The 14,351-nt window shown below is 40.0% G+C and overlaps 1 protein-coding gene across 2 annotated transcripts in view; it reads right to left on the reverse strand.

Moving 5' to 3' along the window:
• LOC126475172 (protein lifeguard 1-like) overlaps window positions 1-14,351 on the reverse strand; it is a 38,016-nt gene that overhangs the window by 15,696 nt on the left and 7,969 nt on the right. For both annotated transcript variants that reach the window (XM_050102802.1, XM_050102801.1), the window contains exon 3: window positions 12,170-12,437. In XM_050102802.1, coding sequence (XP_049958759.1) covers window positions 12,170-12,437 — 268 coding nt within the window. The remainder of the gene's footprint in view (window positions 1-12,169; window positions 12,438-14,351) is intronic.

The raw sequence follows: 14,351 nt of genomic DNA on the forward strand, positions 1-14,351 counted from the left end.
GTTAGTGCGGAAGGCACTGGTACCACGATGGTGGTAGGCAGAGTGGAAGGGGCAGCTGAGCCATAAACTTGACAACCATAGTCCACATAGGACAGAACTAAGGCCCCATAATAGCAGAGAAAAGCTTGCACACCAACAGGTACAGGTAAGGAAATGAACACTGAGTTTACAAAAACATCAACATCAGAAGGCTGATATGGTGCAACCAAGTAAGAATGTTGTCAAAAGGAGGATCCAAAAAAATGGAGCTGGGTGACCATGGTCAGGTGTTGGACATTGAAATAGAGCTCCTGATTGGGATGGACCTTAGTACGGTGTTAGAAATGCACTACCCCCAATTTAACCACAACCACATGAGAGGGTCCACATGGAAGTGTGTGTATGGCACCTGGGAGCTGTCACTCCACAGAGGCTGCTGAGTGGGAACTATCCTAGATACAGAAATCGTCACATACAGAATAGGGGTGACCAACGAAGGCCACGAGTCCATTATAAGTAATGGGGAAAAGAATTAATGTGCGTATGCAATCACGTGGAATGCCATTCTTCTGGGTCCATAGAGTGCCAAGAACAGTGCCAACCCAAACTCTGAATGACTAGTTAGAAAGTGGCGAATAAAAATCAGGAGGGCACCCTGAAGACCCCCACTCATGGAGTTGAAAAAGATGTGATGGCACCAAGCTGTATCGCAGGTCTTATGAAGATCGAAGAAAACTGACCAGATGGTGTCACTGAGAGAAACAACGGAAACTGGTCACTACTGCAGAGGTCATCACATGGTGATGAGTGAAATGAAGAGAAAAGATGAGGGGAAATGAGCAAAAATTCAATGGCAGAAAAAGTGCCATAAGCGACACTAAAATCGGTACAGGAACCATCATTAAGAAAGAGCAGTTCATGGCCTGCAAGAAACTAGTCTACAAGGAGACCCCAACAAGGCAAACAAGTGCTACTGCACAAGGAATCATGGGCATTAAAATACCGAGGAGGAGAAGGGAGGGAGGGAGGAAATGCTGAAGGAGGGAAGTTAGGGCAGCAGGCTTAGGTGGCCTGTCGAGAGAGAGAGAGAGAGAGAGAGAGAGAGAGAGAGAGAGAGAGAGAGAGAGAGAGAGAGAGAGAGAGAGAGAGAGACCAACTAGCAACCCTTTAAAGCAGTGGAGCATCTTTCGTTAGTGTGCTCTGCGAAGCAGTCACAGACCAAAATGTGCCCTTTGCTGCACAGTAAGGCTTTGTAACTTTTAACACCAAACTAGATGGTTAGGAAAACGAATCCAATTTTTCTATTCATAGTGTTCTCCTGAATGTTATTTTATGCAGGTAAGGAGGTAAGAGATTAAGAGTTATTACGCTACTGTTTCAGAAGATTAAAATGCAATACATCACCACTTGACAACTATTTTCTTTTGCACTTTTTCTGAAATTACACTGGTGTTTGTTAATAGATGGTTATAATTTGTTTTGTATAGTACTTCTTAAAACATTCACCTACATGAAGTCCAGGCTCCCTCTTGCACGTTTTCGCAGTAGAAAATTGTTTCTCTTCTTCCTCCTGGGTTTGCTGCAAATCGTGCAATCCTTTGTTGATTTTCTTTCCGTTCTGTATTTGTCAGATGATGGCCTTTATATTCCTTTGAATTCGTATTCCCCACCTGGCCAACTACTATTCAATTATATTTATTCTATAAAAAGGTGTGTCAGTTTTTCTCCGCATTCATTTTTGTCCATTGGATAAAGAATATAGGTGTTCACTACAGCAACTTCAACCAACCAGAAAAACAATTAGGGGCAGCAGCCTTTTCAGTAGTTGCAAGGGCAACAGTCTGGATGATTGACTGATCTGGCCTTGTAACAATAACCAAAACGGCCTTGCTGTGCTGGTACTGCGAACGGCTGAAAGCAAGGGGAAACTATGGCCGTAATTTTTCCCGAGGGCATGCAGCTTGACTGTATGATTAAATGATGATTGTGTCCTCTTGGGTAAAATATTCCGGAGGTAAAATAGTCCCCCATTCGGATCTCCGGGCGGGGACTACTCAAGAGGATGTCGTTATCAGGAGAAAGAAAACTGGCATTCTACGGATTGGAGCGTGGAATGTCAGATCCCTTAATCAGGCAGGTAGGTTAGAAAATTTAAAAAGGGAAATGGATAGGTTAAAGTTAGATATAGTGGGAATTAGTGAAGTTCGGTGGCAGGAGGAACAAGACTTCTGGTCAGGTGACTACAGGGTTATAAACATAAAATCAAATAGGGGTAATGCAGGAGTAGGTTTAATAATGAATAGGAAAATAGGAATGCGGGTAAGCTACTACAAACAGCATAGTGAACACATTATTGTGGCCAAGTTAGATACGAAGCCCACACCTACTACAGTAGTACAAGTTTATATGCCAACTTGCTCTGCGGATGACGAAGAAATTGAAGAAATGTATGATGAAATAAAAGAAATTATTCAGATAGTGAAGGGAAACGAAAATTTAATAGTCATGGGTGACTGGAATTCGAATGTAGGAAAAGGGAGAGAAGGAAACGTAGTAGGTGAATATGGATTGGGGCTAAGAAATGAAAGAGGAAGCCGCCTGGTAGAGTTTTGCACAGAGCACAACTTAATCATAGCTAACACTTGGTTTAAGAATCATGAAAGAAGGTTGTATACATGGAAGAACCCTGGAGATACTAAAAGGTATCAGATAGATTATATAATGGTAAACCAGGTTTTAAATAGTAAGACATTTCCAGGGGCAGATGTGGACTCTGACCACAATCTATTGGTTATGAACTGTAGATTAAAACTGAAGAAACTGCAAAAAGGTGGGAATTTAAGGAGATGAGACCTGGATAAACTGAAAGAACCAGAGGTTGTACAGAGTTTCAGGGAGAGCATAAGGGAACAATTGACAGGAATGGGGGAAAGAAATACAGTAGAAGAAGAATGGGTAGCTTTGAGGGATGAAGTAGTGAAGGCAGCAGAGGATCAAGTAGGTAAAAAGACGAGGGCTAATAGAAATCCTTGGGTAACAGAAGAAATATTGAATTTAATTGATGAAAGGAGAAACTATAAATTGCAGTCTATGAAGCAGGCAAAAAGGAATACAAACGTCTCAAAAATGAGATTGACAGGAAGTGCAAAAATGGCTAAGCAGGGATGGCTAGAGGAAAAATGTAAGGATGTAGAGGCTTATCTCACTAGGGGTCAGATAGATACTGCCTACAGGAAAATTAAAGAGACCTTTGGAGAAAAGAGAACCACTTGTATGAATATCAAGAGCTCAGATGGAAATCCAGTTCTAAGCAAAGAAGGGAAAGCAGAAAGGTGGAAGGAGTATATAGAGGCTCTATACAAGGGCGATGTACTTGAGGACAATATTATGGAAATGGAAGAGGATGTAGATGAAGATGAAATGGGAGATATGATACTGTGTGAAGAGTTTGATAGAGCACTGAAAGACCTGAGCCAAAACAAGGCCCCCGGAGTAGAAAACATTCCATTGGAACTACTGACGGCCTCGGGAGAGCCAGTCCTGACTAAACTCTACCACCTGCTGAGCAAGATGTATGAGACAGGCAAAATACCCTCAGACTTCAAGAAGAATATAACAACTCCAATCCCAAAGAAAGCAGGTGTTGACAGATGCGAAAATTACCAAACAATCAGTTTAATAAGCCACAGCGGCAAAATACTAACACGAATTCTTTATAGACGAATGGAAAAACTAGTAGAAGCCAACCTCGGGGAAGATCAGTTTGGATTCCGTAGAAATACTGGAACACGTGAGGCAATACTGACCGTACGACTTATCTTAGAAGAAAGATTAAGGAAAGGCAAACCTACGTTTCTAGCATTTGTAGACTTAGAGAAAGCTTTTGACAATGTTGACTGGAACACTCTCTTTCAAATTCTAAAGGTGGTAGGGGTAAAATACAGGGAGCAAAAGGCTATTTACAATTTGTACAGGAACCAGATGGCAGTTAAAGAGTCGAGGGACATGAAAGGGAAGCAGTGGTTGGGAAGGGAGTAAGACAGGGTTGTAGCCTCTCCCCGATGTTATTCAATCTGTATATTGAGCAAGCAGTAAAGGAAACAAAAGAAAAATTCGGAGTAGGTATTAAAATTCATGGAGAAGAAATAAAAACTTTGAGGTTCGCCGATGACATTGTAATTCTGTCAGAGACAGCAAAGGACTTGGAAGAGCAGTTGAATGGAATGGACAGTGTCTTGAGAGGAGTATATAAGATGAACTTCAACAAAAGCAAAACAAGGATAATGGAATGTAGTCTAATTAAGTCGGGTGATGCTGAGGGAATTAGATTAGGAAATGAGACACTTAGAGTAGTAAAGGAGTTTTGCTACTTGGGGAGCAAAATAACTGATGATGGTCGAAGTAGAGAGGATATAAAATGTAGACTGGCAATGGCAAGGAAAGCGTTTCTGAAGAAGAGAAATTTGTTAACATCGAGTATAGATTTAAGTGTCAGGAAGTCGTTTCTGAAAGTATTTGTATGGAGTGTAGCCATGTATGGAAGTGAAACATGGACAATAAATAGTTTGGACAAGAAGAGAATAGAAGCTTTCGAAATGTGGTGCTACAGAAGAATGCTGAAGATTAGATGGGTAGATCACATAACTAATGAGGAAGTATTGAATAGGATTGGGGAGAAGAGAAGTTTGTGGCACAACTTGACCAGAAGAAGGGATCGGTTGGTAGGACATGTTCTGAGGCATCAAGGGATCACCAATTTAGTATTGGAGGGCAGCGTGGAGGGTAAAAATCATAGAGGGAGACCAAGAGATGAATACACTAAGCAGATTCAGAAGGATGTAGGTTGCAGTAGGTACTGGGAGATGAAGAAGCTTGCACAGGATAGAGTAGCATGGAGAGCTGCATCAAACCAGTCTCAGGACTGAAGACGACGACGACGACAACAACAACAACAACAACAACAACAACAACAATTTGTTTTGTATAGTACTTCTTAAAACATTCACCTACATGAAGTCCAGGCTCCCTCTTGCACATTTACGCAGTAGAAAATTGCCGTATTTACTCGAATCTAAGCCGCACTCGAATCTAAGCCGTACATGAAAAATGAGCCTCGAAATAAAGGAAAAAAAAATTCCCAAATCTAAGCCGCACCTGAAATTTGAGCCTCGAAATTCAAGGGGAGAGAAAAGTTTTAGGCTGAACCTCCAAATCGAAACAAAGTTGGTCCATTGTAATATGAGACACAATTTAGGTCGAATGAATGACGATACAGCTACAGTAGTTTGGTTCGAGTTGTAAGCTTAGCAGTTAAGCTTTACCAGGTAGCCATTGCTATGCGTCAGGCGCTCCGTCCGTATTTATAAGGATACCCATCCTTTTTCACGTGCTTCGTCTGGTTTGAATCGATTGCTTATTTTGCTTTGATCTGATAAGTGCCATTTTCTACGTTATAGGTGTTTACGTCAGTCACTCTAAGCTGAAAATGCATTACTATACTGTGTCATGCATTGTTTGTCGCATTCTGATAGTGCGTGTTTACGGCCTGTCGCCACTCGCGGCATGGCTTGCTTTTGTGCGCGCTACCGCCGCCTACAATTAAAAAAAGAGAGTAATCGTCTAATTAGCGAAACAATGGCAAGAGACTGCTGTTTTTTGTTACTTACACTGCTGCTTTCTTTGATAATGATCAACAAGAACCAAATAATAGACTGCGTAAGATAGAACATGTTCTGAACGAGAGTTTGGCGAAAATTTTTCTCCGTTTGAAAATCTTTGCGGCCGCTTCTTTAGTACATCAAATTCTGCACAGAAATTAGTCATCTTAGATTTAAAAATCTAGTCAGTTGCCGTGCTTCATTTCTGACTGTATCACTATTAGGCATAATAGTAATACGAATATAAACATGACACAGTACTTATATTCTTCCGCGTTTGCTGTTGTCTCACTCTAGTTTCGTAGTTTATTAGGCAGACACGATTTAAATGAGATAAAAGCAAACACGAAAGAATACATGGCAAAATGTTTATATTCATATTATTCTTATGGTGAAGAGAATACTGCATGTGATTCACATTTCATCAGGTTCCTATTAGCAACCATCTCTTCTCACAGGTAGGAAAAAGTTCAGAACGTAGAGTTGGCCATATTGACAAAAATCCTAGTCTTGCCAGTCGGATTTTCGTAGTACATTGAAATTCTGCTACATTCGAAGATGAACAATACAGAATTTGTATTTACTTCGTTGGATAATGTATGAAAATGCAGTGGTCGAAACTCGGGCGGAGAAAAAAAGCTCGTCTTCCAATTTTTTTTTAAATTTTATTTACTGACGCAGAGGTTTTGGCGCCAGCATGTATCTTTGTGCCTACAAAGGATGCCTGTGTAGCGCTACATATATTCGACGGCAGAAGTTAGTTATGGCGGCACCTACCAACATTTTTCAGAACTTCCGCTTGCTTCGCACTCGATTCTAAGCCGCAGGCGGTTTTTTGGATTACAAAAACCGGAAAAAAAGTGCGGCTTAGATTCGAGTAAATACGGTGTTTATCTTGTTCCTCCTGGGTTTGCTGCAAATCGTGCAATCCTTTGTTGATTTTCTTTCCGTTCTGTATGTGTCAGATGATGGTCTTTATATTTCTTTGAATTCGTATTGCCCACCTGGCCAACTACTATTCAATTATATTTCTTCTATAACAAAGGTGTGTCAGTTTTTCTCCGCATTCCTTTTTGTCCATTGGATAAAGAATATAGATGTTCAATACAGCAACTTCAATCAACCAGAAAAACAATTTTTTCCACTACTTGTATGATCTTGTAAAACCATAGCAATTTAAGTACTGATCAGCCTTGTTTGCTCCTCCCATAAACTTTGTGTATTCCAAAATAACAATGGGTTTCAGGAACCACACAGGCTCTTTCCTCTGATAACCAGTAACCAATTAGGTTTGATGACCAATGAATGTACTCAACATAATCACTAACCTCTTATCACAGAATGAAAGACAAGTAATTTTCATCTCACTTTGATAGGCACATAACTTGTTCTCTGAATCGCATGGAAAATCCTCCTTAGAAGGCAGAACTGTACATTTTAGATGAAATTTCATTTTGTACAATTCCTGAGAAAGTTAAGGGCTTGTGTACAACCTGTCAGTAAAGATGTGATAGCCTGAACCACCTGCAGAAGCTAGTAACTGCTGTGCCAAATGAACCACTATTCAGGTTGCAAATGGTAAATCAGGATCAATGAGACTTTCTGTAGTTTTCTTTCCGTAACATGGAACGTGAAAAAAAACAACCATTTTCTGACTCACTCAGACAGAAAATTCTTAAACCCCACTTTGTTGGCTTCTTTGGATTGTAGCACTTTAATTGAATTTTTTCTTTGAATTCTACTGTGTTATCATCTATAGCCACATTTATTTTTGGTACAGAAGGTTACTTGCATCTACTATCAATATACTCAATAACATTCTTCACCTTACTCATTCTTATGTTGACACTACTGAGCTATGGCATGTGGAACTAAATGTGGCATCCAAAATATTTGGAAAAAATAAACACTAGAGATGAGAAAAAGACTTCCTTGAAAAATGAACATCGTTCTAGCCAGACTTCTGTAAAATAGTAAAATAATTCTGCCATCAAATTCAACGTGATGCTCAATATTACACCAAGAAAAACTTTAAATTCTTGTAATGAACCATCCCTACATGAGTGCACATTGAGTTTTGTAAGTGGAGTCAAACACCATGAGGAATGGCGAAACTTTGTTGCGTGACAGAAAAAGGAAACTTCATGGGATCACTGTCGCCATCAAGATAAACTTTCCACATATTCGCTACAAGTTGTGCGTGTCTATTCCACTCCATCATTAGATTCTGATTCACTAGAACTTTTATCAGTGAAAACAGGGGAAGTTTCTTCTTAATCACTTTCATCACTGAATTCTCCTCCATTCTCAATGTCTTTGAGAAGCCACCTGGCAATATCATCCTCGCCTGTGTGTTTTCTGCCAGCAATTAGCGTACTAGAAATGTGTGACTGCAACACGCTTTGAGTTGTCAGATCTTCATACTAAGTGCTGCCATGTGCCTAGCTAATTCCAACAATGGAGCAAACAGAAAAGAGTCTCTCTCTCTCTCTCTCTCTCTCTCTCTCTCTCTCTCTCTCTCTCTCTCTGCATGCATGTAATGGGCACTCAACAGCAAGGTTCTCTCTCTCTCTCTCTCTCTCTCTCTCTCTCTCTCTCTCTCTCTCTCTCTGCATGCATGTAATGGGCACTCAACAGCAAGGTTATCAGAGGCCTTACAAACATTAGTAGAAACAAATGTCTAAAATATTGTAAATTTGGAAAAGTTAAGCTCACTTTCTCCCCATCTCACCCACACATTTAAAATTCCTCATAACATTCCACATAGTTTTAGAACATATGACTGTATTTACACTATCAATTACAACTCAACCAATGCAGTTGTATAGTATTTGTGATCATTCAAAATGTCTTAAAACATTATACTAAAACTATGTGCAGGACTTCCCCTAAACTGGGTCTCTGCAGTAGCCAGGGAGGGATTTGATTTTAATGCTGCATTGGGGTTTGTACTTTTCCCACAGCAAGTTACTTCACCATGTGCTTCACATGGATTCCAAAAGGCCTTGTTGCTGATGTACAATTTGAGAAAAGGTGTTCTGAAAAGGTATTGTATTGATGGATGTTCAACAGTACAATATGGCGGTGGGTTGGGGGCAGCAAGGAAATCATGTACTTGATGCACCCTAAGTTGCCACCAGGTAATGAGTGGCGCTTCTCTAGTCTCGGTACAGAGACTGGGTATGGTGCTGGTCCTGTAGGCAGCAGTGGCCAGCCGGATCCCCTCATGGTGGATAGCTACTATGTCCTTCAGGTAAGAAGCTATTGCTGAATTTTATACTGAGCACCCATGATCTCATAAAAAAAAAGTCATATGAAACTTCAGCAGACACACCCTGTTCTCTGCCAAGACCTGTGGCTAAGGCACTTTAAGACAATTAGTGCTTTCTGAGTTCTGGGTCACTTAGGTGTGATAACAGTTTTGAATACAAAATGAGGCCCAAAAAATGTGTAACAGTGTCCCCTCTTATGCAAGTCAAGCAAATTTAAAATATGGCAAGTACAATTTAACACACACACACACACACACACACACACACACACACACACACACACACACACACACACACACACATTATCTGCAGAAAATTTAAAAACCTGTCTTCACAGCCCACTCCACAAATCTCCTTAATTTGCAGAATTGCTGTAGCAGTGTGGAAGGAGAACAAAAAATTGCAAAAACTTCCATAATTAAGGAGCATTGCATGGGCTGACAGTACGTCATCAACTTTGTACCTAAAAATGGGTTTTGGTCACAAGTGCTGAATGAACACAGTTAGGTGGGCTCAAAAGCCCCATTGGTGGAGCTGTCCTAGAATACTGTGCCCCCAAGTGGTATCGTATGCTTTATTGACACCAAAAAGTATTCCCATACAATGCTATGAATGAAAGGCAGCTGGATAGCCACCTTCAGGGTCAGGTTGCTGAAGTGGACCAATATGTCCTGAATCCCCACATAATGGCTAGGTCTCTAATGTTCAGACCAAACAACAGTTGACATTCTTTCCAAGGTCTTCTCTACACAGTTCATTAAGATACTGATGCTGTGACAAACCTTTCAGTCCTTTCCTGGTTTGAGGAGTGGTCTCAAAGTTGTCTGTCTCCACCAGTAGGGAAATTTTACTGCCTGCATATTGAATTAAAACATTCTAGGAAAATTTTCTTTGGGGCTGTTTGCAAGGTACACAGCATACTGAAATGGATTTGGTTATGACCAGGCAAAGTATCACCAGCCACTGGCAGTGCCAAATAGAGCTCCTGCATGGGGAAAGGGCAGTTGTTTGACTCAGTTTTGTTCTATTTGAAGTCCACCTTGCCCCCTCCATGGTTGGTAGCAGCAGCAGAACTCTGTATCTTGGCTGGTAGTGGCAGTACCCACTGTTCGGGCAATGTATCTGGGCACTGTTTGGAGACACCCCTGCTTCAGTAATGCTGCTATAAGTAATTGACTGCATTTACCAGAACTCCTCCGATGGTTTCCCATACTTTCGTAGAACAATAGGAGCAGTTGACAGAGTCCAGGAACACTTGCCAGAACCTTCTCTTGCTCTCATTGATTACGTGTTGAGCTCTTGGTTCTCACTACTCTAAAAGCTGTGAGGTTTTCTGCTATTGGGCAGAACTGAAATGGGTGACATAGGAGATGTGATCCACTCTTTCCTGAATGTTGTCTCAGTTTTAAAACACAACCAGCTGGCTGAGAGGCATCCAGTTTGCTCTGTTACCATCCATCTTGGCAGCTTGCTTTCAAGGATTGGTCCATCTGGTAGTGAGAAGTGGGCACTGGAATGAATGTCAACATTAACTTCCCACTGAACAGAATCTACGATGCCCCTGACACATCATGAGGGTCCCTAAAACTAGACTCCTGGTGCAAGCAGAGTTTGAAACCCACTGTATGTTATGAGCACTGAAGTCTCAGTGACAGAAATGTTTGGGGGAGGTGTTCTATAATATGTGTGACAGCCACAATCTATTGCATCTTGGGGTGCTAATGTATGGGGGAGCTTTCCTATAATATCTGTGAGAGCCCCAGAATCTATTGCATCTCGGGGTGCTAAGTACAGGCAGCACATGGTGAACCTTTGACTCATATGAATTTCAACTGCAGGTTACAAGTCAGTAACCAGAGACAGAGTGGAGGTGCGATGTGCGTTATTCATAAATACAGCAACCCTTCCATTGGCCCTTTCCTCAATCAGGTCACCCTAACAGTGGAGGGTATAGACTCTTACAACAGGGGCATCAATAAGGTTAAAATGTGTGTTTCTTGTGAACAAAAGTGTAGGTGATGTTCCAAGCTAAGTGTTTCAATTCCTCTACATGCATCCTAAATCCATTGATGTTCTGCTGTAGTATGGGGAGGTTTTTCTTTCACCCTGTCTCCCCACTGGGGTGATGATCCAGTGACAGTTGGAGGCTTAATCAAGGAGCTAGATGGTTGAGTCATACGGACTGTATACTATTGTGTCTGAAGTAGAACCATTAGGACCATCAGATAGAATGAGATTTATGTGGTGTGACTGTTTTTGACCTGTCTTCTTTTGATGTTCATGTTTTCCTTTAGGTCTGTTTGTCAGAGGAGATTTCATAGGAACGTTTGTGGCAGTGCCAGTGGCAATGCTGGCCTGTTTACCCAAGTCTGGTTGTTCAGGTACTGGAAGCTCTACAATTTTGGCAATTGTGGCCTTTTCTGGTATTCTGAGGTTAACTATACACTTTTTTGAGGGCTGAAGCAAACTAAGTAGTGAAAGTGGAAGGTTCCAATGCTTTATAACTTCTTTTGCCTCACCATACAGAACACCCTTTGTTGTTTTTAGCTCCCGTACCTTCCTCTCTTCAAAGCAGACATTACTCAGTATGTACATCATTTTGAGATGCTGACAGCACATGTGCTATGGAATATTTTTGTAAACTTCATAAGAAGGTGTATCATGAAACCCTCACTAAATGCAGATGAACAAGTTTAATGAGAACATTCTGATGAGAATTGAAGACAGGTTTCCAGAATGACTATCAATTTGAAGAGTCAGACTAAAATGAAGTTTCTTAACAGACTCAACTGGGATTAAGTCCTGATCCACAACATGTACCACAGATATTGGCATTCCTCAGCCAGCACTCCTTGGCAAGAGTGCGTCTCAGAAGTCCCAGGCGTTTCTTAAAACTGCTGTGAATTTTGTAAAGGTACAGCATATAATTTTACAAAACAACCATAATAGTGTCATACTACTGATGTCAGCTCCAAAACTTTTTATAAATACAAACTATTTACATGGTTTCTTGTGTTAAAGTCTTAACTGTCAGCTTAAAAATAAATGCAACATAAGGTGACAACTTCAGTTGGAAGTTACATAAAAACTTTTTTAGTGCATATTGTATTTTATACATGCAAAAAATAATTACACAATATTATTTGGTTGTGTTTAATGTGGATGCCAGTATTTTAAGTAAATAACAAAATAATTCTTAATGGCTGAAATTACAGTAACTTTAATGCCACTGCAAAGATCCATGTATTTCAAAAACCATACCTGATGAAACCATGTCGTATTGTTTTTTCACTGAATCCAAAATTGTCTACACTGTCCGAAGTGAGAGGTTCATCTCCGTAAGACCCGTACATAGTTGGTTGTGGAGCTGGTGCTGCAAAGCCTGGAGCTGGAGGTGGCACGTTACCGTATGGAGGGGCTCCAGGTGGAGGTACGAAACCACCAGCTGTGTATGGAGGAGGTGCAGGATAACCCTGCTGCTGCGGATAGCCCGGTTGTGGTGGATAGCCTGGTTGCCCAAATGGAGGACCTACAAAATCCACCCATCAGTAACATTTCAAAGTGTCACTCAACAAAATTTGTAACAGCACTGTTTTTCTTGTCGCACATTAATATAAAAATGTACAACATAATTATGATAAGTTTCACAGAATCCCTGCATAAGTAAAGGGAGATCTTCCCACATTCAGGCAAAAGCAATTTCACTATATACACAGGAAATCACGCTCAAAGAAAAACATTTAATTATTTAAGAGTATACATGTATCAGATGCGTCACACACACACACACACACACACACACACACACACACACAACACACAAAACCATTTAAACAATGCTAAGGTCGCAAGAGCTTCATACACTGATATTTAATAAATTACTAGAAACAAAAGTTTTCAGTCATTACATATTCCAGCAGTAAAATATGTATGTGAGTCAATAGTGTACAAGCAATTACACTGTCACTGAAAACAGAACAATAAAGAAATCTAAGTGTTGAAGAAATTAAAGCTCTACAACTTTTTGCCCGTTTGCTTTTCTCTCCACTGCTGGTGGCAGAGTGATGGAGGATGAACTTTTGGCAATGCCAGCCACTTGCACTGGTGAAACATCAGAAAAATTGTTAAATGTCAGTCAGAGAGCCCAAGACAAAAACCAATATATAACATGACAACAAATGCCCACAACTTCGTTCTAAAGTGAAAATCCATCGAATTTTCAGCATTTTTAACTTTGCTCATAAGATTGGTAACTATGCTCCAACATAAAGAGATACTCCCAAGGAAGTGGCATCTGCCTTCTGCTGCTCCAAATCTATATAAAAAATATATGAAACAATCTGAGCATCCATCTTACATTGTTTGAAGATGCTGCAATTTACTGGAAGATCAAAATCAATTTTAAAATTATTACAACAAGGTATTTGTTTGTTACAAATAGTGGCAACTGACACTCTAAACAATAAAAAAAAAGTGATGGAATCTACATGAGTTACTAAAAGGAATCCGTTAAATTTCAGTTACTCAATAAAGCACACAAATTTAAAGGCAGTCTATTCAACTAAATATCTAGGGATTACAATCATGAACAACTTAAAATTGGAACAATCACACACAAAATGGCAAACTAAAGACTGTTTTACTGGTGGAACACTTAGACAATGCACCAAATCTATAAAGATATTCTTACATTGTGCTTGCTCATCCTCTTCTGGAGTACTGCTACGCAGTATGGGATTCTGGCCGGATAGGACTGACAGAAGAACTTCACAGAAGGGCAGTTCATTTTATATTATCACAAAAAAATCGACAAGAGTGTCATGGATATGACATGTAAATTATGGTGGCAATCATTAAAACAAAGATGTTTCTTGCTGTGGCGAGATCTTTTTATGAGATTTCAGTCATCAACTTTCCCTCCCCCCCCAAAACATGGAATCTTTTGAATCCCACTTACAAAGGCAGAAATAGCAACTCCAATAAAATACGAGAAATAAGAGCTTGTCTAGAAATATTTAAGTGTTCATTTTTCCTACCTGCTATCTGACACTGGAACAGTTGAGAGAGAGTCTAGTGTGACCTGCCTTTCTAGTTTTATTTCTTATTTATATCACAAATTCTATTTTCATATCAATATGAAAAAAGATTAGGGTTGAACTGATGTCACAACAGATACATGGAAAAAAATAAAATTTTAAGTGCTTAATAATAATCACAACACTTGTGTAGTCTGTGGACATGAAAATATTCAGGTACACTCTGGTGTTGCAAACAATTGGTTCACAACAATTTCACACACTAACTATACAAAAGTCACTAAGAGAAGGAAAACCTCATACCTCAAAAATACATATTTTACAGGAAACTAGTCAGCAATTTTGTGGTATTTATAACATCATTTAATAAGACATGAGGTTTTGCAACTGTTTAAATGCAGCAACTC

The sequence above is a fragment of the Schistocerca serialis genome, chromosome 4 (genome assembly GCF_023864345.2).
Source record: "Schistocerca serialis cubense isolate TAMUIC-IGC-003099 chromosome 4, iqSchSeri2.2, whole genome shotgun sequence".
NCBI classification, from domain to species: Eukaryota; Metazoa; Arthropoda; class Insecta; order Orthoptera; family Acrididae; genus Schistocerca; species Schistocerca serialis.